This window comes from Ranitomeya imitator, chromosome 3 (assembly GCF_032444005.1).
Source record: "Ranitomeya imitator isolate aRanImi1 chromosome 3, aRanImi1.pri, whole genome shotgun sequence".
Taxonomy (NCBI): domain Eukaryota; kingdom Metazoa; phylum Chordata; class Amphibia; order Anura; family Dendrobatidae; genus Ranitomeya; species Ranitomeya imitator.
The window spans coordinates 102637816-102661731 of NC_091284.1; the positions used below are offsets into that span (position 1 = coordinate 102637816).

The window sequence follows — 23916 nt, forward strand, 5'->3', positions numbered from 1 at the left end:
CCGCTCTGTGACCTGTCTGTGTCACCTGCCTGACCTGTGTATGACCGCTCTGCAGGGTCCTCATTCTAGCTGAGGATTCCTACAGAGCGGTCATACTGCTGGATCTCCCTGCTGGATTTTGTGCCTGGATCTCCCTGCCGTGCTGGGTATTGTGGAGCCACAGCAGCCTGTAGCACCACAATCCCTGCTAAAGAAGAAGACAACTAAACGTAAGTTTTATCCGTGCCCAATCCCCATTCATCCATGCCCAATCCCCATTCATCCGTGCCCAACCCCCGTTCATCCGTGCCCAATCCCCGTTCATCCGTGCCCAATCCCCGTTCATCCACCCCAATCCCCCCTTCCCCCTCTTTTTACCCCCTCCACCCCCATTTGTGCCGCCTCCGTGCGCACATTTAGTAGCCGCCGAGCGTTGATTGGTGACGCAGTTCACCGATCAACGCTCGCGCTCGCTTTTTTTCCCTCACCCCCGTTGCGCCAACTCCGTAAACACATCCCGCAGCCGCCAAAGTTTGATAAGTGACGCAGTTCACTTATCAGAGTTTGTGCCTGCCGTTTTCCTTTTTTTTTTTTCACCCCCCTTTTGCGCCACCTGACTACAACCGTACGTTTTGATCACTGATCCCTGCCCAATCCCCACTTCCACCCCCATCTCCCTTCCCCCTCTTTTTACCCCCCTTTGCACCTCCTTCCGTGCGCCCATTTAACAGCCGCCGAGCGTTGATTGGTGACGCAGTTCACCGATCAACGCTCGCGCTTGCTTTTTTTCCCTCACCCCCGTTGCGCCAACTCCGTAAACACATCCCGCAGCCGCCAAAGTTTGATAAGTGACGCAGTTCACTTATCAGAGTTTGTGCCTGCCGTTTTCCTTTTTTTTTTTTCACCCCCCTTTTGCGCCACCTGACTACAACCGTACATTTTGATCACTTATCCCTGCCCAATCCTCACTTCCACCCCCATCTCCCTTCCCCCTCTTTTTACCCCCCTTTGCACCTCCTTCCGTGCGCCCATTTAACAGCCGCCGAGCGTTGATTGGTGACGCAGTTCACCGATCAACGCTCGCGCTCGCTTTTTTTCCCTCACCCCCGTTGCGCCAACTCTGTACGCACATCCCGCAGCCGCCAAAGTTTGATAAGTGACGCAGTTCACTTATCAGAGTTTGTGCCTGCCGTTTTCCTTTTTTTTTTTTTTTTTCACCCCCCCTTTGCGCCACCTGACTACAACCGTACATTTTGATCACTTATCCCGGCCAAATCCTCACTTCCACCCCCATCTCCCTACCCCCTCTTTTTATCCCCCTTTGCACCTCCTTCCGTGCGCCCATTTAACAGCCGCCGAGCGTTGATTGGTGACGCAGTTCACCGATCAACGCTCGCGCTCGCTTTTTTTCCCTCACCCCCGTTGCGCCAACTCTGTACACACATCCCGCAGCCGCCAAAGCTTGATAAGTGACGCAGTTCTCTTATCAGAGTTTGTGCCTGCCGTTTTTTGTTTTTTTTCTCCCCCCTTGCCCGACCCTCATGCGCACATCAAGCAGCGGCCAAATTTTGATAAGTGAAACAGTTCACTGATCAGAGCTGGGCCTGCTGTTTTAGACTTTTCTTTTTACAGGTTTTTCTTCTCCTTTTAGCATTTTCTTTTCAGATAAGTTTGCACAAATCACTATCCCCCCACACATACACATACAGTTATCAATAAAGTGCACCCAATCACCATATTCACACAAAAATGTCCCGCTCGTCCCGTTCGTCCCAACAGCGCTATTCATTGGAGGAGGCATATGCTTTCCTTGCCTCCGACACTGATAGCGAGGGAGAGGATCCCACTTTTCTTTACTTTTCTGATTCTTCATCCTCTTCTTCCTCCTCCTCCTCCTCTTCCTCCTCATCTTCCTCCTCGGGCCCTGCGGAACCGCCACGCAGACGCCCCAGGACAGAAGATGAGGCAGCCCCCACCACTCCTGAACCAGCGCTCCCCACTGCGGAACCCACATGGACCTCGCCCCCCGAAAATTACGAGCCACTGATTCCTGATTTTGTGGCAAAATCAGGAATCAAGTTTGACACCACGGGCCTCACAGAAACAGACTTTTTCAAAGTCTTTTTCTCTGAGGATTTTATTAACCTCATGGTGGAGCAAACTAATTTGTATGCTCATCAATTTTTGGAGCAAAACCCCGGTACATCATTTTCCAACTGGTCTCCTGTAGACGCAGTTGAAATGATGCAGTTTTGGGGCCTGGTCCTCCACATGGGGATCGTGAAGAAGCCAGAAATTCAGCAATATTGGAGTGTAGATGTTTTATATAAGACTCCAGTGTTCCGAATGGCCATGGTTCGGAGACGTTTTGAGGCCATCCATAAATTCCTGCATTATTCCGATAATGCACAGTGTCCCGCACGAGATGACCCCAACTTTGACCGTCTGTTCAAAGTTCGGCCAGTCATCGAACACTTCAACAAAAAGTTTTCTGAAGTGTACGTGCCCAAAAGGGACATCTGCGTGGATGAGTCCTTGGTCCATTTTAAGGGGCGGCTCGGATTCCGTCAATACCTGCCCAACAAAAGGGCCAGGTACGGAATCAAACTCTACAAACTGTGTGAGAGTGCCTCAGGGTACATCCACAGGTTTAGAGTGTATGAAGGGAAGGACACCAGGATTGAACCCCCTGAGTGTCCTCCTGACCTGGGAGTGAGTGGGAAGATCGTGTGGGATTTGGTGCACCCACTGCTGGATAAAGGTTATCACCTCTATACTGATAACTTTTATACCAGCATCCCACTCTACAGATCCCTCTCTGCGCGAGGTACCGCAGCCTGCGGTACTGTCCGCAAAAATCAGAGAGGCCTCCCAAAGACGCTACTTGGGCAGATGCTCAGAAAAGGTGAGAGCAAGGCCCAATGTAGCGACCACCTGCTGGTGGTCAAGTACAAGGACAAGAGGGATGTGCTTCTCTTGACCACCATACATGGTGATGGCAGAGCCCTCAGCACTGTACGGGGTACCTCTACACAGGTCTGCAAACCGGACTGTGTACTGGGCTACAACAAAAGCATGGGGGGGGGGTTGATCTCTCTGATCAACTCCTCCAACCATACAGTGCTTTGAGAAAGGCCAAGGTGTGGTACAAAAAGCTGGCCGTGCACATTGTACAAATGGCAATGCTCAACGCTTTCCTGCTGTTACGATGTGCACGCCACACCGATACGTCGTACCTTCAGTTCCAGGAGGTAGTGGTTAAGGCCCTGATATTTGGTACTCCGGAAGGAGAGGGCCCCAGTACTTCCGGAACTGAAGGTGCTCGTATCGTACCAGGCCAGCATTTTCCGGGGGTGGTCCCACCAACCGGCAGAAAAGGTAAGCCGCAAAAAAGGTGCCGAGTGTGTTACAAAAGGGGAATACGCAAGGACACCATTTATCAATGCGACACCTGCCCCGAAAAACCTGGCCTGTGTATGAAGGATTGCTTCAGATTGTACCACACCTCCATGCACTACTAATTTACTTTACAAGAAAGCATACATTAGTTCCAAAAAGGGGGCACATCTAGATAAGTTCCTTGGGGGGGGGGGTCTAGGTTCCAAAATGATGTCAATTGTGTTTTTTTTTTACTGTTTAGGCACATCAGGGGCTCTGCAAATGGAACATGACGACCGCAGACCATTTCATCAAAGTCTGCATTCCAAAACGTCACTACTTCCATTTCGAGCCCCAACGTGTGCCTAAACAGTTTTTTCCCACATATGGCGTACCAGCGTAATCAGGACAATTTGGACAACAACTTTTGATGTCCAATTTCACCTGTTACCTTTGGGAAAATTAAAAATTGGGGACTAAAATATCATTTTTGTGGAAAAAAATAGGATTTTTTATTTTCACGCCTGGGCATTATAAACTTTAGTGAAGCACATGGGGGTTCAAAATTCTCACCACACACCTAGATAAGTTCCTTAGGGGGTACAGTTTCCAAAATGGGGTCACTTGTGGGGGGTTTCTACTGTTTAGTCACATCAGGGGCTCTGCAAATGGAACATGATGCCAGCAGAACATTCCATCAAAGTCTGCATTCCAAAACGTCACTACTTCCCTTTCGAGCCCCAACGTGTGCCCAAACAGTAGTTCCTCCCCACATATGGGGTATCAGCGTACTCAGGACAAATTGGACAACAACTTTTGGGGTCCAATTTCTCCTGGTACCCTTGGGAAAATTAAAAATTGGGGACTAAAATATCATTTTTGTGGGAAAAAATAGGATTTTTTATTTTCACGCCTGGGCATTACAAACTTTAGTGAAGCACATGGGGGTTCAAAATTCTCACCACACACCTAGATAAGTTCCTTAGGGGGTACAGTTTCCAAAATGGGGTCACTTGTGGGGGGTTTCTACTGTTTAGTCACATCAGGGGCTCTGCAAATGGAACATGATGCCAGCAGAACATTCCATCAAAGTCTGCATTCCAAAACGTCACTACTTCCCTTTCGAGCCCCAACGTGTGCCCAAACAGTAGTTCCTCCCCACATATGGGGTATCAGCGTACTCAGGACAAATTGGACAACAACTGTTGGGGTCCAATTTCTCCTGGTACCCTTGGGAAAATTAAAAATTGGGGACTAAAATATCATTTTTGTGGGAAAAAATAGGATTTTTTTTTTTCACGCCCGGGCGTTATAAACTTTCGTGAAGCACTTGGGGGATAAAAGTGCTCATGACACATCTAGATAAGTTCCTTAGGGGGTCTAGTTTCCAAAATGGGGTCACTTGTGGGGGGTTTCCACTGTTTAGGCACATCAGGGGGTCGCCAAACGCGACATGGCGTCCGATCTCAATTCCAGCCAAATTTAGCTTGAAAAATTCAAACGGCGCTCCTTTCCTTCTGAGCCCTGCCATGCGCCCAAACAGTGGTCCCCCCCCCACATATGGGGTATCAGCGTACTCAGGACAAATTGGACAACAACTGTTGGGGTCCAATTTCTCCTTTTACCCTTGAGAAAATAAAAAATTGGGGACTAAACGATCATGTTTGTGGAAAAAATAGGAATTTTTTTTTTCACGCCCGGGCGTTATAAACTTTCGTGAAGCACTTGGGGGATAAAAGTGCTCATGACACATCTAGATAAGTTCCTTAGGGGGTCTAGTTTCCAAAATGGGGTCACTTGTGGGGGGTTTCCACTGTTTAGGCACATCAGGGGGTCGCCAAACGCGACATGGCGTCCGATCTCAATTCCAGCCAAATTTAGCTTGAAAAAGTCAAACGGCGCTCCTTTCCTTCTGAGCCCTGCCATGCGCCCAAACAGTGGTCCCCCCCACATATGGGGTATCAGCGTACTCAGGACAAATTGGACAACAAGTTTTGTGGTCCAATTTCACCTTTTACCCTTGAGAAAAAAAAATTGGGGACTAAACGATCATGTTTGTGGAAAAAATAGGAATTTTTTTTTTCACGCCCGGGCGTTATAAACTTTCGTGAAGCACTTGGGGGATAAAAGTGCTCATGACACATCTAGATAAGTTCCTTAGGGGGTCTAGTTTCCAAAATGGGGTCACTTGTGGGGGTTTCCACTGTTTAGGCACATCAGGGGGTCGCCAAACGCGACATGGCGTCCGATCTCAATTCCAGCCAAATTTAGCTTGAAAAAGTCAAACGGCGCTCCTTTCCTTCTGAGCCCTGCCATGCGCCCAAACAGTGGTCCCTCCCCCACATATGGGGTATCAGCGTACTCAGGACAAATTGGACAACAACTTTTGGGGTCCAATTTCTCCTTTTACCCTTGAGAAAATAAAAAATTGGGGACTAAACGATCATGTTTGTGGAAAAAATAGGAATTTTTTTTTTCACGCCCGGGCGTTATAAACTTTCGTGAAGCACTTGGGGGATAAAAGTGCTCATGACACATCTAGATAAGTTCCTTAGGGGGTCTAGTTTCCAAAATGGGGTCACTTGTGGGGGGTTTCCACTGTTTAGGCACATCAGGGGGTCGCCAAACGCGACATGGCGTCCGATCTCAATTCCAGCCAAATTTAGCTTGAAAAAGTCAAACGGCGCTCCTTTCCTTCTGAGCCCTGCCATGCGCCCAAACAGTGGTCCCCCCCACATATGGGGTATCAGCGTACTCAGGACAAATTGGACAACAAGTTTTGGGGTCCAATTTCTCCTTTTACCCTTGAGAAAAAAAAATTGGGGACTAAACGATCATGTTTGTGGAAAAAATAGGAATTTTTTTTTTCACGCCCGGGCGTTATAAACTTTCGTGAAGCACTTGGGGGATAAAAGTGCTCATGACACATCTAGATAAGTTCCTTAGGGGGTCTAGTTTCCAAAATGGGGTCACTTGTGGGGGGTTTCCACTGTTTAGGCACATCAGGGGGTCGCCAAACGCGACATGGCGTCCGATCTCAATTCCAGCCAAATTTAGCTTGAAAAAGTCAAACGGCGCTCCTTTCCTTCTGAGCCCTGCCATGCGCCCAAACAGTGGTCCCCCCCCAACATATGGGGTATCAGCGTACTCAGGACAAATTGGACAACAACTTTTGGGGTCCAATTTCTCCTTTTACCCTTGAGAAAATAAAAAATTGGGGACTAAACGATCATGTTTGTGGAAAAAATAGGAATTTTTTTTTTCACGCCCGGGCGTTATAAACTTTCGTGAAGCACTTGGGGGATAAAAGTGCTCATGACACATCTAGATAAGTTCCTTAGGGGGTCTAGTTTCCAAAATGGGGTCACTTGTGGGGGGTTTCCACTGTTTAGGCACATCAGGGGCTCGCCAAACGCGACATGGCGTCCAATCTCAATTCCAGCCAAATTTAGCTTGAAAAAGTCAAACGGCGCTCCTTTCCTTCTGAGCCCTGCCATAAGCCCAAACAGTAATCCCCTCCCACATAATGGGGTATCAGCGTACTCAGGACAAATTGGACAACAACTTTTGGGGTCCAATTTCTCCTTTTACCCTTGAGAAAATAAAAAATTGGGTACTAAACGATCATGTTTGTGGAAAAAATAGGAATTTTTTTTTTCACGCCCGGGCGTTATAAACTTTCGTGAAGCACTTGGGGGATAAAAGTGCTCATGACACATCTAGATAAGTTCCTTAGGGGGTCTAGTTTCCAAAATGGGGTCACTTGTGGGGGGTTTCCACTGTTTAGGCACATCAGGGGGTCGCCAAACGCGACATGGCGTCCGATCTCAATTCCAGCCAAATTTAGCTTGAAAAAGTCAAACGGCGCTCCTTTCCTTCTGAGCCCTGCCATGCGCCCAAAAAGTGGTTCCCCCTCACATGTGGGGTATCAGCGTACTCAGGATAAATTGGACAACAACTTTCGAGGTCCATTTTCTCTTTTTACCCTTGGGAAATTAAAAAGATTATTGCTGAAAGATCATTTTTGTGACTAAAAAGTAAAATGTTAATTTTTTCCTTCCATGTTGCTTCTGCTGCTGTGAATCACCTGAAGGGTTAATAAACTTCTTGAATGTGGTTTTGAGCACTTTGAGGGGTGCAGTTTTTAGAATGGTGTCGCTTTTGGGTATTTTCTGCCATATAGACTCCTCAAAATGACTTCAAATGTGAGGTGGTCCCTAAAAAAAATGGTTTTGTAAATTTGGTTGTAAAAATGAGAAATTGCTGGTCAAATTTTAACCCTTATAACTTCCTTGAAAAAAAAAAGTTTGTTTCAAAAATTGTGCTGATGTAAAGTAGACATGTGGGAAATGTTATTTATTAACTATATTGTGTCACATAACTCTCTGGTTTAACAGAATAAAAATTCAAAGTTGGAAAATTGTGAAATTTTCAAAATTTTTGCCAAATTTCCGTTTTTTTCACAAATAAACGCAAGTTATATCGAAGAAATTTTAGCACTATCACGAAGTACAATATGTTACAAGAAAACAATCTCAGAATCGCTAAAATCCGTTGAAGCGTTTCGGAGTTATAACCTCATAAAGGGACAGTGGTCAGAATTGTAAAAATTGGCCTGGTCATTGACATGCAAACCACCCTTGGGGGTAAAGGGGTTAAAGGGGTGTTACATACATATTCCAGAAAAAATACATGTTTTTATAAGACATCAAATCACAGATATTAAGACATCATTTTATTCAACGTCCTATGACCTACATGCCCATATAGATGGCTCAGGAGATCCTACTGATAGATTCCCTTTAAGAGAAGTAGTTGTGTCAGGTAAATGCTAATTAGGCAATAACCCAATACAGCGTTAAAAGAGCATACTGGTACTTGTAACTCAAAAACAGCTGGTAAACCACAGGTTGCTCATCTCTACAGAAAAGTAAACCATAGTCGTGTAGCACAATAGACGAATTGACATTTCAAGCATCATCTAAACTGTGCAGAATAATGTGTGAGCAAAATGGAACGGGTGTGAAACATCTGCTGCAGCTCAGTAACTTACATGGCTCCAGGTATAAATACACAAACATATTTTCTCATTTTGAGGTTTACATTATATATTCATTACCAGCCACCCAGTTAACAATTTCCATAAATGGCAGATTTATTTACATTTTTTTTTTAACTCCAGTATGTTAGTCATAGCACAAAAGTTTCCACGTTTTAGGCCACGTTCACACATTGAGTATTTGGTGAGGTTTTTTACCTATCATTGCTTTTGGCTTACAATTTCTGAGGTAAAAAACTCACCAAATACTCAATACGTGCACGCGGCCATAAGATGCTACGTTTTTGACACAGCAAATATACGCAACATCAAACGTGCATCAAAAGCTCATTGTGGGAAAGCGGCCTTAACCTTCCATTCTCCCGCTCTTTTTCTGCTAGACCTATCTCTGGCTGTAAGGCAACCAGTCGTAGCCGGAGCCCTCCAACATGGTGTTGTACTTAATAAATCAGATGCTATACTCAGGCCAATCACTAGTTGCAGTGCTCTTGTGTCGTATATTCCTGAGGCTAGTGAGCATGCTTGTGTGCTAACCGAGTGACATTGGCGTGCTCAAAAAATATGTTCCAGTCCCCGCACCTACATGTCTCGCGGCTGTTACAGACGCAACACATGCAGGGATTCCCTGTTTGTTAGGCAATCCCTGCATATGTTGTGGCTGTTGAACAGCCACGAGACATGCAGGCGCGGGGACTGGAACATATTTTTCGAGCACGTCAATGTCACTCGGTTAGCACACGAGCATGATCATATAACACCTTATCGCTCAGGACTAGTAATCAACCATATCCTGCACCACACACCAACTAAGCTTATATATAAAAAAATGATGCACAATGAGCACACTGTGACTCCATCTGCATCATTATAGTCAATGGCCCACTCCACACATATGACCAAATCGTACGTAAGCCCCCATGGCTTATGAACTCAGCCTTAAAGGGAACCTGTCACCCCGAAAATCGCGGGTGAGGTAAGCCCACCGGCATCAGGGGCTTATCTACAGCATTCTGGAATGCTGTAGATAAGCCCCCGATGTTACCTGAAAGAGGAGAAAAAGATGTTAGATTATACTCACCCAGGGGCGGTCCCGCTGCTGGTCAGGTCAGATGGGCGTCTCTGGTCCGCTGCGGCGCCTCCCATCTTCATTCCAAGACGTCCTCTTCTGATCTTCAGCCACGGCTCCGGCGCAGGCGTACTTTGTCTGCCCTGTTGAGGGCAGAGCAAAGTACTGCAGTGCGCAGGCGCCGGGCCTCTCTGACCTTTCCGGCGCCTGCGCACTGCAGTACTTTGTTGTGCCCTCAACAGGGCAGACAAAGTACGCCTGCGCCGGAGCCGTGGCTGAAGATCAGAAGAGGACGTCATGGAAAGAAGATGGGAGGCGCCGCAGCGGACTAGAGACACCCATCCGACCGGACCAGCAGCGGGACCGCCCCTGGGTAAGTATAATCTAACGTCTTTTTCTCCTCTTTCAGGTAACATCGGGGGCTTATCTACAGCATTACAGAATGCTGTCGATAAGCCCCTGATGCCGGTGGGCTTACCTCACCCGCGATTTTCGGGGTGACAGGTTCCCTTTAACCCTGCAAGTTTCACTTTGCCGTTTGTCTGCTTTCGGTGTAACTTTTTGTCCTTGCTTTATTCCAACTTCCGCAGATCATATTAGAACTTATATATAATGCATCATTATAATGAAGCCATTATGTATCTATTCTCAGAAAATTGCCTAATGAGAACAGAGGAGAAAGATTACTAAAAGCTATATATTGTAGTATTCATTCTGAAGAGAAAAGGAGAATGAAAAGCAGAATATTTCTGGAAGTGAATGTTGCTTGGTGAAGGCAATACCTGCTTTTTTCCATAAAACAAACGCACAAGTAGATTCATGCAATACCTGATGTGTGCTAAGTAATAAAGATTGGAATACTAAAACAGTGGAGTACATACCGGTTTAGGGCAGTGCATGTATCTTGCCAAGCTGATTATCAGATCGTGTGTAATAGGATCCACCAAGTTTCGAAAACTTGCGTATCGGTATAGAACGTCATCTAATGATGTTGACTCCATGCCCAGATCCTACATCAAAAAGAGAAATAGTGAATAAATATAGGTACAAAAGATGGGCTTGGCATTGCTTTGTGTGCATCTTGGAATTCTAAGATTGCACTTAGCATGTACAATGCTATGCGACATATGCAAAATGTAAAAATCCCCTGGACATGAGGTGGAAACATTCCCAGTAAAATGTAAGGAAAGGATTTCTAGCTGTAGAAATTTTTCACAACCAGTCTGACATATGTGAATCCTCAGTATACAACCTCACCCCCTCAGATTTCTGACATGCTTATACCTATAAACACTAGTCTGTACTGCGGGTATTTTTAAATATGGATGCTATTGCTACACATATAACACACCAACACATACATTACACACATAACACACATCAACACATACATTACACACATAACACACACCAACACATACATAACATACACCAACACGTACATTACACACATAACACACATCAACACATACATTACACACATAACACACACAGTGGCGTAACTACAAAGTGAGGGGCCCCGATGCGAACTTTCAAATGGGGCCCCCCCTGCGCCAAAATATTTCCCACCGAAATTCACATTTTCTCTATTCATTTCGCACACTATAGTTGTGTTGCAATGTTGTATAGTCTGACCTATTACTGCCCTGTAATCGCTGAGAAAAATGATTCTATAACTAACATGTCCCTATAGTAATATGTCCTCCCTCGCTCTAATTCCAAGCGCACTCCCAGCGTTTGAAATCTGTGTGCTGTTTCTTCCTGGTATGACGCTGCAGTGCGTCATTTCCGGACCTGTGCAATGTGGGGGTGTATTGGGTGTACTGGTCGGCTCCGGAGCATGCGCACTGCACATTCTGATGCTGGCGAGTACACGCAATACTCCCCCACAGCGCACATGCTGGGCTCTGCCCACAGCCGTGTACAGCCCGTACACACACGGCTTCGCTCCGAGAACCCCGTACACATACGGCTCTGCTCCATACACCTTGCACATACGCGGCTCTGCTCCGTACACCTTGTACACACGGCTTCGCTCCGAGAACCCGTACACACACAGTTCTGCTCCGTACACCTTGTACACACGCGGCTCTGCTCCCTACACCTTGCACACACGGCTTCGCTCTGAGAACCCCGTACACACACGGCACTGCTCCGTACACCTTGTACACACGCGGCTCTGCTCCCTACACCTTGTACACACGGCTTCGTTCCGAGAACCCCGTACACACACGGCTCTGCTCCATACACCTTGTACACACGCGGCTCTGCTCCCTACACCTTGCACACACGGCTTTGCTCCGATAACCCCGTACACACACGGCTCTGCTCCGTACACCTTGTACACACGCGGCTCTGCTCCCTACACCTTGCACACATGGCTTTGCTCCGATAACCCCGTACACACACGGCTCTGCTCCGTACACTTTGTACATATGCGGCTCTGCTCCGTACACCTTGCACACACGGCTTCGCTCCGAGAACCCCGTACACACACGGCTCTGCTCCGTACACCTTGTACACACGCGGCTCTGCTCCTTACACCTTGTACACACGCGGCTCTGCTCCTTACACCTTGTACACACGTGGCTCTGCTCCTTACACCTTGTACACACGCGGCTCCGCTCCTTACACCCGCGGATCTGCTCCGTACACCTCACACACACAGCTCCACTTCGTACACTCCATACATACGCTTCTCCGCTCCTTACACCCGCGGATCTGCTCCGTACACCTCACACACACAGCTCCGCTTCGTACACTCTATACACACGCTTCTCCGCTCCGTCCACCCCGTACACACGTGGCTCTGCTCCATACACCTCTTAAACACGCAGCACCACTCTATACACCCCATACATACACGACTCCGCTCACCTCTTTCACCCTCGGCTCAGCTTTGTACACCTCATACACACCTGACTCCGCTCCGTACACCTCGTACACATTGCTCCACTACACACATACACGGCTCCGCTCTGTACACCTTGTACAGACACGGCTCTGTTACATCCACACTGTAAACCCCTCCTGACCCCACACATAAACATCCCCTCATTCAGCACCATGACAATCAAGAACAGCAGAGTCCTGCATACACTGAGGCCACTGAACATGTGACCCCTGACTCCTCCCCTCCTGTGACCTCATCACAGGTCCTGTGCACACAGAACAGGTGTGTGTGAGTTTGTGTGTGTGTGTGTGTGTGTGTCAGGTGTAAGCAGCACATCAGCACTTTACAGCCGCGACTGCAATTCAGTCACCAGCTGCTGCCTTCCATCTCTGTCAAGCTTCAGTGACACGCCCAGCTCTTCTGCTAGGTCACATGTCCTTCACGGACACTCCCACTCGCCGCACACTGCTGGAAGTCTGGGGAAGCTGGCCGTTGTGGGCGTGGCCAGCAGGGCGCGTGCGTGACTTGTCTCCTTTGTTTCCCTTGCTACTGCTACTTGTTTGCTCGACTGGGCGGGCCCCGAAAACCCTTCGGGCCCAGTCGCAGCTGCAACCCCTGCGACCACAGTTGTTACGCCCCTGAACACACACCAACACATACATAACATACACCAACTCATGCATTACACACATAACATACACCAACACATACATTACACACATAACAAACACCAACACATACATTACACACATAACGCACACCAACACATACATTGTACACATAACACACACAAACACATAGATTACACACATAACACACACATTACACACATAACACACACCAACACATACATTACACACATAACACACACCAACACATACATTACACACATAACACATACATTACACACATAACACACACCAACACATACATTACACACATAACACACACCAACACATACATTACACATACCAACACATACATTACACACATAACACACACCAACAGACATTACACACATAACACACACCAACACATACATTGTACACATAACACACACCAAGACGTACATTACCCACATAACACACACCAACACATACATTACACACATTACACACACCAACACATACATAACACACACCAACACATACATTACACACATAACACACCAACACATACATAACAAACATAACACACCAACACATACATTACACACATAACACACACCAACACATACATTACACACATAACATACACCAACACATACATTACACACATAACACACACCAACACATAGATAACACACACCAACACACACATTACACACATAGCACACACCAACACATACATTACACACATAACACACACCAACAGACATTACCCACATAACACACACCAACACATACATAACACACACCAACACATACATTACACACATAACACACCAACACATACATAACAAACATAACACACCAACACATACATTACACACATAACACACACCAACACATACATTACACACATAACATACACCAACACATACATTACACACATAACACACACCAACACATACATAACACACACCAACACACACATTACACACATAGCACACACCAACACATACATTACACACACCAACACATACATTACACACATAACACACACCAACAGACATTACCCACATAACACACACCAACACATACATAACACACACCAACACATACATTACACACATAACACACCAACACATACATAACAAACATAACACACCAACACATACATTACACACATAACACACACCAACACATACATTACACACATAACACACACCAACACATACATTACACACATAACACACACCAACACATACATTACACACATAACACACACCAACACATACATTACACACATAACACACACCAACACATACATAACACACACCAACACACACATTACACACATAGCACACACCAACACATACATTACTGTTACACAATTACACAGAAACACAGTCCATGCTACACATACTTTATATATTACACACTGTATGTTACATACACACTCTGTTTCACACACTCACATGCTACACAATGTTACACACCCTATGTTACATATACACTGAATGATAGACACACCACACCCATGCTACACATACATATGTTACATACATACTAAGAGTTACACACTCTGTTGCACTGTTTCTTACGCACACACGCTATACATACACTATGCTACACACAGTTAGACACACACTCCATGCCCCAACACATTGTATGTTATACTGTATACACACACTGCATGTCACATGCACTAAACGTCACACATACGGTGTGTGTGACATGTAATGTGTATGTCATACACAGAGTGTAAATGATGTACCAGGCTCTCTCCTCTTCTTCTGTTCCTCCACTAAACGAAGAACCTTTGGTCCTATGATGGGGATGTCACCACAGGTCGGTCTACACTTCTGACCTCAGAAACTACACTGATAATGCAGAACTGGCATCATCAGTGCTGTTCATGGCTTGTAACGGTTGGGTGCTCTTTTGGTGATGCGGCCATAAGCAACTGCATAGTCTACTGCCCTTAATGCTGCCCTGGTCATTCTACAGCTTTGTGCTGTATAGACACCCATATAGGTGCATGGGGCTTTTTTATACCTCTTTTTTTCTCATTGGATTGTGTACAGACTGGGAATGCTCCATTGTATATCATGTTATTAAATGTCTTCCCTAAAAGTAATGCATACACCATGCAACAGATCAGCATATGGCACCTTATAGCTTCCTGCAATCCCTGTTGTGCACATGAGACCTAAAAAGCTGGACAGATTCATTTACTCCAGTTAGCTCCCTATTAAAAATGTTGGCAATAGCTAGTTGTGATATTTGCTACTGTTTTTTTGCAGACTTTGTTTCCATGATACTTTACATTAAATAGATATGAATATTGAAATAGATCAAACCTACTTTATAGATAAGCAACTAATATTTATGTTTTTCAGTTATAGGTTATTCTAAATAAGCATTGATTTTACTTATGTAAAGTTTGTAACCTTCTCCTTATTTTAGATATTTCTTATGTGACCTGGTATTTTCCAGTAATATACAACCCCTGGCAAAAATTATGGAATCACCGGCCTTGGAGGATGTTCATTCAAATCACTCCTTTTTAGGCTATGTGCACACGTAGAAAACTATGCTGCGGATTTTTCCGCAGCAGATTTGATAAATCCGCAGTGCAAAACCGCTGCGGTTTTTACTGCGGATTTATCATGGTTTTTAATGCGGATTCTGCTGCGGTTTTCCATCTGCAGTTTTCAATTGGAGCAGATGGAAAACCGCTGCAGATTCCGCACAAAGAATTGACATGCTGCGGAAAATAATCCGCTGTGTTTCTGCGCGGCTTTTTCCGCAGCATGGGCACAGAGTTTTTGGTTTCCCATAAGTTTACATTGTACTGTAAACTCATGAGAAACTGCTGCGGATCCGCAGCAAAATCCGCAACGTGTGCACACAGCCTGAGATGCAGACTAACGAAGCAGATCTAATTTGATGCAGGTGTTAGTTTTTGGAATGAAACTTTACAAGGTGATTCCATAATTTTTCCCTCATAATTGAGTGACTCCATAATTTTTTCCCTCTGCTTGGTTAAAAAAGTAACCATTACTGACTACCACATTTTCTGTTCTTGATTTCTTTTAGTGTTTCTTAAAGCCAGAAAGTTGCAATTTGAAATTACTTTATAGTTTTGTGCCATGTTAGTGATTTGCTTTTTTTCTACAAATTTAAACAACTGAATGAACATCCTCCGGTGATTACATAATTTTTGCCAGGGGTTGTAGACCGGTTGCGAGGTCCATATTGAATTATTTTGTATTTGTTTTACTCACTGATCTAGTACCATTATATTTCACAGCACTTTACAGACATCATCATCGCTGACCCCATTGGGGCTCACAATCTAAATTCCCAGTCAGTATGTATTTGGAGTGTGGGAGGAACCTGAAGGAAACCCACGCAAACACGGGGAGAAAATGATGTGTGCAAAACTGTAAAGCGCTGCGGAATATGTTAAAAATAAAGATTATTAATATTATAACTCCTTGCAAATGTTGTTCTTGGTGGAATTTGAACCTGGGACCTCAGTGCTGTAAAGATACAGTGCTAACCACTGACCCACCATTTATCTCTTAACTGAATTCTCCATATACAGCTATTCAGGGATATTCTAATTGTACAGGCATGCTGTCTCTGCATTGGGTTCTATTCTCACTGATACAAAGAATGTTTTATTCTTCTCCCCTTCAGACTGCCTGTGTGTTTTGCTACTATATTTATAATCTGATCTAGCCGTTGTGATCTGCCCTCCCTGAAGGCTATGATGCTTTCTCCCTCTCCACACTCTGATCTGCTGTATTCTTCCTCTTAGCAGAGAGAGCCAACACAGTTAGCAGCAGCGTTCTACAAGATCTCGGTCAGGAACAGTTCCACAGCCAGTTATATACACGAGTAGCACAGACTCTACAGTAGCAAAACGATAGGAAATTTTAATGAAGACACTTCCACACATCTGAAGAATAGGAACACTTGAAAAAATGTAATTGCATAGATATAGATCAATAGAATAAGATTAGACACTAGAAATATTTGTCTACAAAAATATTCACATTGCAATCACAAATTCACAATGCTACTTTTACAAAGCTAGAACTCATTAAGTTAATCTGTTCCCATCACATTCTGTGTGGAAATCAATTGCATCTACTTGAACAAATGCATTTATAATGCACACTGAATCATGTAGTAAAAAGGTGAACCAAGGTGTATTCGTTTTTGGGAAAACCCTGATAATGTAAATCATAGTTAAAAAAGCACTACCATCAAAATTGTTATCATCCTAATATATTGCAATCATCATATTATATAGCACTGTGTACTTACAATTGCTTATTTTGCGCTTATACCCAGCTAATCTTTCTCTCTTCCATTAGGTAAAAAGAGCAATTGTAAGTACACAGTGCTGTATAATATGATGATTGCAATTTATTAAAAGGATAAAAACTTTGAAGGGAGGAGAAGGAGGAGTGCTTCTTTAACTATACTTTAATTACAGTGAAAGCATAAAAATATGAGTGGACAAAAAAAGTGAGATCAAGAAGTCGTGACTCATCATTACAATTGCTCTTTTTCTCTTCTAAAATTATTGTGCATTCATTTTTATTAACTATTCATGTAGTCATATGTGACGTAGCTATCATTCCTTGCAACCTTTTGCCGAACCTCCGTTGTCGTCTCCTATGGTCTTTATTACCAGTAGGTCACAGCCATAAGTGTATGGCATTGTCATGGAGAACTCTTCCAATCACTAGTTATGTTTTCTTTTCAACTACTTAATATGTTCCTTTCAGTATCATTCCTTATAAATATCTCTGGACTTATTGACTATGAGTGACCATTATTATTCGCAGGACTGAATATGTGTATGGTAAAAGATACGAGGAGACCTGTTCAGCTGTAGATTATTGGCATAAAGTTTTTTTCATATAAATGATACATACTGTCATGCTGCTGCAATGCAGGTAGGTGCAGGCTTCACTAGATGGCAGTAGAGAGGAAGCAGGTTTGCACCTAAAAAGAGCTGACCTGCAGTGCCGCAGTGAGGCTACAACAGGTGGCAGCCGAATAGTCAAACAAGCCGGGTCAAATCCGAGACTGTAGTGCAGTACCAAAAGAATAAGCAAACTCGCGGTCAGAGACAAGCCAGGGGGCCAGTAACGGTCAGGAGCGGATAAGCCAAAAGACAAAGGACAGAAATAGGTCAGGATAAAAGCCAAGTCAAAACCAGGGAGTCTGCACACTAAAAGGAAACACTGAGTCAAGACGGTAATAGGGGAAACAGAGACTCGGGTTCAGATAGCAAACGCAGCAGAACTAATCAGATCAATTAGAGTCAGATACAGCAGCTCTAGGTAAAAACTATAACTGACATAGCCTGCAGGAAGCAGTGATAAATAGCCAACCTGAACCCAGATAGAGCCTGAGAAAGGTTAACTCTTGACATAACCAGACCGGGAAAAAAGGAAAACAGGACTCAAAACCCGGTCTGGATCATGACACATACAGTGTCTTATGGTAATACAAAACTCTTTGCTCTATACTCTAGAGAGGAGGTAACACTACAGGTTGACGTTTGTTTTAGAAATGTTAAGGGGGAAGTTGTCCAACTTTATTTTTAAAAACGGCTCCATAAGTGAGAAACTAAAATAGAAACACTATTCATCTCCATAAATCCAGCGGTGGACGTTGGGGGTCAATCACCGATTGAAGTCATGACGCCAGTACTATGGTGGGTGTGACTTTTAGTTTCCTACTGTAAGAACTTTCGGTTCACGTGACCTGATCATAGGCTGCGGCCGTCCTGTGACATGAGAATGGAGATTATCAAGAAAGGGGGAATTTTTTATTTTATTGTTCATTGCTTATTGCCTAAGAAAGGAGCGCAGCGATAACAAGTTATTTCAATTCTATCAACTATTACTGGATCTGGCCAGCATCATGCAATCTGCGCTCCGCGAAGACTGCAAAAGGTAAAGTTGCCTCTATATGCAACATTGGAGAACACACAGTTCTGCTGAGCAGCTCAGTGATGCTGCGTTCTGAACAATCAGGAACGTACCGCCCCCCCGGGCAGGTGGGAAGTCAGGAAACTGAGGATCGATGTGCTCCAGAAGGTTGATGATTGATGAAAAACACTTTTAATAGGACATAAGTGCTTATGGGCATATATGATAAGTCTACGAGTTACTGTTGCAAGTTCTTTTATGTGGAATTCTATAACCCATCTGTGGGTGAACTGTACTTGGTGCTATTATGGTGTTATTTTATCAAGCAAAATATAAACATCATCATAGACAGTGTGCCTCATGTACATGTCAATCTTTTCCAACCTCAAAGTTAAGAGATATTCACTACCCTACTTTCCAGTTATTACACCGCCTAAGCCATTAAAAAGTCACTTCTCCTTGTCATCTCCAATTGAAAACATGAAAAAGGCTGATGGCACAGCACTGAAAAGGTAAAATTATGCTGGCAGAAATGCACTACGTTTGTAAGAGTGGAGAAATATTATTCTAAAAAATCTTAATAACTGGAAGTAAGAAATGCACATTAAGAGAAAACATGTCAGTTGATTCATACTAGGTTTCCCTATAATCCAGTGATATACAGATAATATACGAATGTAGTACATGCAATATATATATATATATATATATATATATATATATATATATATACTGTATACAGTGGGTACGAAAAGTATTCAGACCCCTTTCAATTTTTCACACTTTGTTTCATTGCAGCCATTTGGTATATTCAAAAAAGTTCATTTTCTCTCATTAATGTACACTCTGCACCCCATCTTGACTGAAAAAAACAGAAATGTAAATATTTTGGGAAATTTATTAAAAAGGAAAAATTGAAATATCACATGGTCATAAGTATTCAGACCCTTTGTTCAGACACTCATATTTAAGTCACATGCTGTCCATTTCTTTGTGATCCTCCTTGAGATGGTTCTTCTCATTCATTGGAGTCCAGCTGTGTTTAGTTAATCTGATAGGACTTGATTTGGAAAGGCGCACACCTGTCTGTATAAGACCTCACAGCTCACAGTGCATGTCAGACCAAATGAGAATCATGAGGTCAAAAGAACTGGCCAAGGAGCTCAGAGACAGAATTGTGGCAAGGCACAGATCTGGTCGTTACAACAGAATGTCTGCAGTACTCAAGGTTCCTAAGAGCACAGTGGCCTCCATAATCCTTAAATGGAAGAAGTTTGGGACCACCAGAAGTCTTCCTAGACCTCCAGCCAAATTGAGCAATCGTGGGAGAAGAGCCTTGATGGGAGTGGTATGTGTGGAGAAAACTAGGCACATCACCTGCCCAATACAATCCCAACAGCAAAACATGGTGGTGGCAGCATCATGCTATGGGGGTGTTTCTCAGATGCAGGGACAGGACGACTGGTTGCAATTGAAGGGAATATGAAGGCGGCCAAGTACAGAGATATCCTGCATGAAAACCTCTTCCAGAGTGCTCTGGACCTCAGACTTGGCCGACGGTTCACCTTCCAACAAGACAATGACCCTAAGCACCCAGCTAAAATAACAAAGGAGCGGCTTCAGAGCAACTCTGTGACCATTCTTGACTGGTCCAGCCAGAGCCCTGACCTAAACCCAATTGAGCATCTCTGGAGAGATTTAAAAATGGCTGTCCACCAACGCTCACCATCCAACCTGACGGAACTGCAAGGAAGAACGGCAGATCCTCAAATCCAGGTGTGAAAAACTTGTGGAATCATTCCCAAGAAGACTCATGGCTGTACTAGCTCAAAATATTCAATATTGAGCAAAGGATCTGAATACTTATGACCATGTGATATTTCAGTTTTTCTTTTTTAATAAATTTGAAAAAATGTGTACATTTCTGTGTTTTCAGTCAAGATGGGGTGCAGAGTGTACATTAATGAGAAAAAAAATGAACTTTTTGGAATTTACCAAATGGCTGCAATGAAACAAAGAGTGCAAAATGTAAAGGGGTCTGAATACTTTCCGTACCCACTGTATATATATTATACACTTTTTTGTTGTGTGTATTTGTGTATAGACAAGTAAATGGACAAAAATGGAAATGTAGCCAAGGAAAGCAGCTGGAAAGCTGCTTACACTATAATAATGGTCGTGTCATTTACTTTGTCATTTATTTTCCATTTTTATCCTGACATAAAGCAACACCACAGCTGTAATGGAGAAATAAGCCCTTAGAAATTCTGGAGCGCTAACATGATCCATAATAAATAAACACAAACCTTCACAAGAGGTTTCTGACAGATTTGTGTATGGCAGATAACAGTAAGCTAACCTTTGAAAATGTCACGTTATTAAGTCCTCTATGCATGACACAAGGTAAAGCAACATTTCCAAATAATGGCGGAGGTTCTCTTGTGGGAAGATTACAAGTTTATGTGTACGAAGTATTGAAAGACTCATATTTTACATAACTTGCAGTATCACAGGTTGGCAGATGACTAATGTCCGTGAAGTTCATGGACATTTATCTTCTGTCCATGAGATGACCTTGGTGACATAACAGTTCAATCACATGAAGGCTAAACAAAATGTCCTTAGCAAAGGGACCATAAAAATCTTCCTGGCCCCACACGGGCATGTGAACAATTTGTCTGGATCACATTAGAGCAATACATTTCCTATATGCTCACATATTAAGGCCTCGAGGTTGTACGGTGCTGTACACTGTTTGTACAATGTAGGCAAATAGTATTTTTCATGAGTCATTTTATTATTGAACAACTACAGAGCTGTCGGTCAACTCAAAGGGTATGTGCACAAGTTCAGGATTTTTCACGTTTTTTCCACTTTTTTTGCGATAAAAACGCATAAAAACGCATACATATGCCTCCTATCATTTAGAATTCATTCTGCAATTTTTCCATGAAAAAAAACGCATTGCGGTAAAAAAAAAAGCAGCACATTCATTAGTTTTGCGGATTTTTCGAGTTTTTCCCGCAATTTAATGCATTGGGAAAGCTCTGGAAAAAAATGCGTAAAAACACATGCGGATTTCTGGTAGAAATGTCCAGTTTTTGTCAGGAAATTTCTGCAAGAAATCCTGAACGTGTGCACATACCCAAAAGGTTAATAAACCTGAATATTTAAGAAAGTAAAAAGTTTTGTCTTTCTTAGGAAAATGTGTCTGCAGAATTATTAATTCAACTAAATAAAAAAAGTAAACTTTCCCATCCCCATTGTTCATTTTCATCTGCAAGGCCACGTTCACATGTTCAGTAATTGGTCAGTATTTTCCATCAGTATTTGTAAACCAAAATCAGGAATGGAGCAATCAGAGGTGTACTGAAAACTAGGGCTGTGGAGTCGGTAAGCCAAACACCGACTCTTCAATTTGCCTGACTTAACTCCGAGTCCATAGTACTGCCTCACTACTGAGCATGTGCAGAAACTGAAGCACACATTCATCTCAACTTAAAGCCAAGATCCTTAGATCAGGAACAGAACAGACATTTGTAGGACAATTCATAACTTTCCCAAATTACTATGAAAATACTTACAGAACATCCTGCACTGAACTACTGATCCCAATTTATTATAAATTTTAGGAGTTGGAGTCGGTCCATGTTATACCAGCTCCACTAAAATAGACACCGACTTCACGACTCTGAATTCACAGCCCTGATAGAAAACGTGTACCACTTTTGCATTTTTCACCAACTCCTGGTTTTTCATTTACAAATACTGATATTACATACTGACCAAATCCTGAATGTGTGAACGACACCTTAAAGTGAGAATAATAACCAAACTACTCAAAATGTACAAAAAATGTATGGTCAACTTTTTGGGTAGCACCAACCACAACCTCCCAGACACAGATCATAAAGGTGACTCTTTTCCTTCACTGTAAATCTGTTTAAGTAAGACCCAAAAGCTCTTAGGTCAGGCTAGGAAGCGGTCAGGTCATTATTCTGTAACCCCTTTCTGACATCATGCGTACATTTACGCTGATGTCGGACTCCCTACCTTTGATGTGGGCTCCATGTTTTGATCTCCCCGAGGTCATTCATCCTTATGTTTATAGTCCTTTTACTAGGCACTGCTCCTAATAGCCAGTTTCCTACTCCACACTGATGAGGGGCAGATACCCCGAAACAGCTGTCTGTGGATGAATACCATGTTTTTGAATAGGTGGTTTTCCTTTTTGGATGCTGCCCTTCCCGTGGTTGTTCCTTCCCGGTGAAAGACCTGGCTATTTACTATTTATTGCTTGCGTTGAGAAACACGTGATGGTGTCTCTGCGGCTTTTCTGCACGCATCCACATCTTTACTGACACATGTCAGCTGTTTTGAACAGCTGACTTGTGCCCAGAACAGCTGCTGGTGGAATCGCAAACCACCCGCAGCTATTAATACGTTAAAATGGGACTGTGACAACGGCATTTAAAGCTTGCTTGGAGCCATCAGGCCGGAAATCCGCCAATCGGTGACTCGCTTGATCGCGGGTCATCGATAGGTTGGCATGACAACCAGAGGTCTCCTGCAGACCTCTATGATCATCACTGCCGGATTGCTATGAGCGCCACCCGGTGGTCGGTGCTTATAATAAGTCAGCAAATCTGCTACATACAGGTGATCTGATCATCGCCTGTATGAAGCAGAGCCAATCAGGCTATGGCAGCTTCTAGTCTCCTATGGAGACTATTGAAGCATGCCAAAAGTTTAAAAAAGTGTTTTTAAAAATATGAAAAAAAATATAAAAGTTCAAATCACCCCCATTTTGCCCCATTCAAAATAAAACAATAAAAACATCAAACATACACATATTTGGTATCGCCAAGTTCAGAATCGCCCGATCTATCAATTAAAAAGGATTAACCTGATCGCTAAATGGTATAGTGAGAAAAAAGTCAAAACGCCAGAATTAAATGTTTTTTTGGTCACCGCGA

At 43.7% G+C, this 23916-nt stretch overlaps 1 protein-coding gene across 1 annotated transcript in view; it reads right to left on the reverse strand.

Moving 5' to 3' along the window:
• Positions 1–23916, reverse strand: part of LRRC75A (leucine rich repeat containing 75A) — a 448446-nt gene that overhangs the window by 318392 nt on the left and 106138 nt on the right. Inside the window, exon 2 of the mRNA XM_069761242.1 lies at positions 10364–10492. Within this exon, the coding sequence (XP_069617343.1) occupies positions 10364–10492 (129 nt within the window). The remainder of the gene's footprint in view (positions 1–10363; positions 10493–23916) is intronic.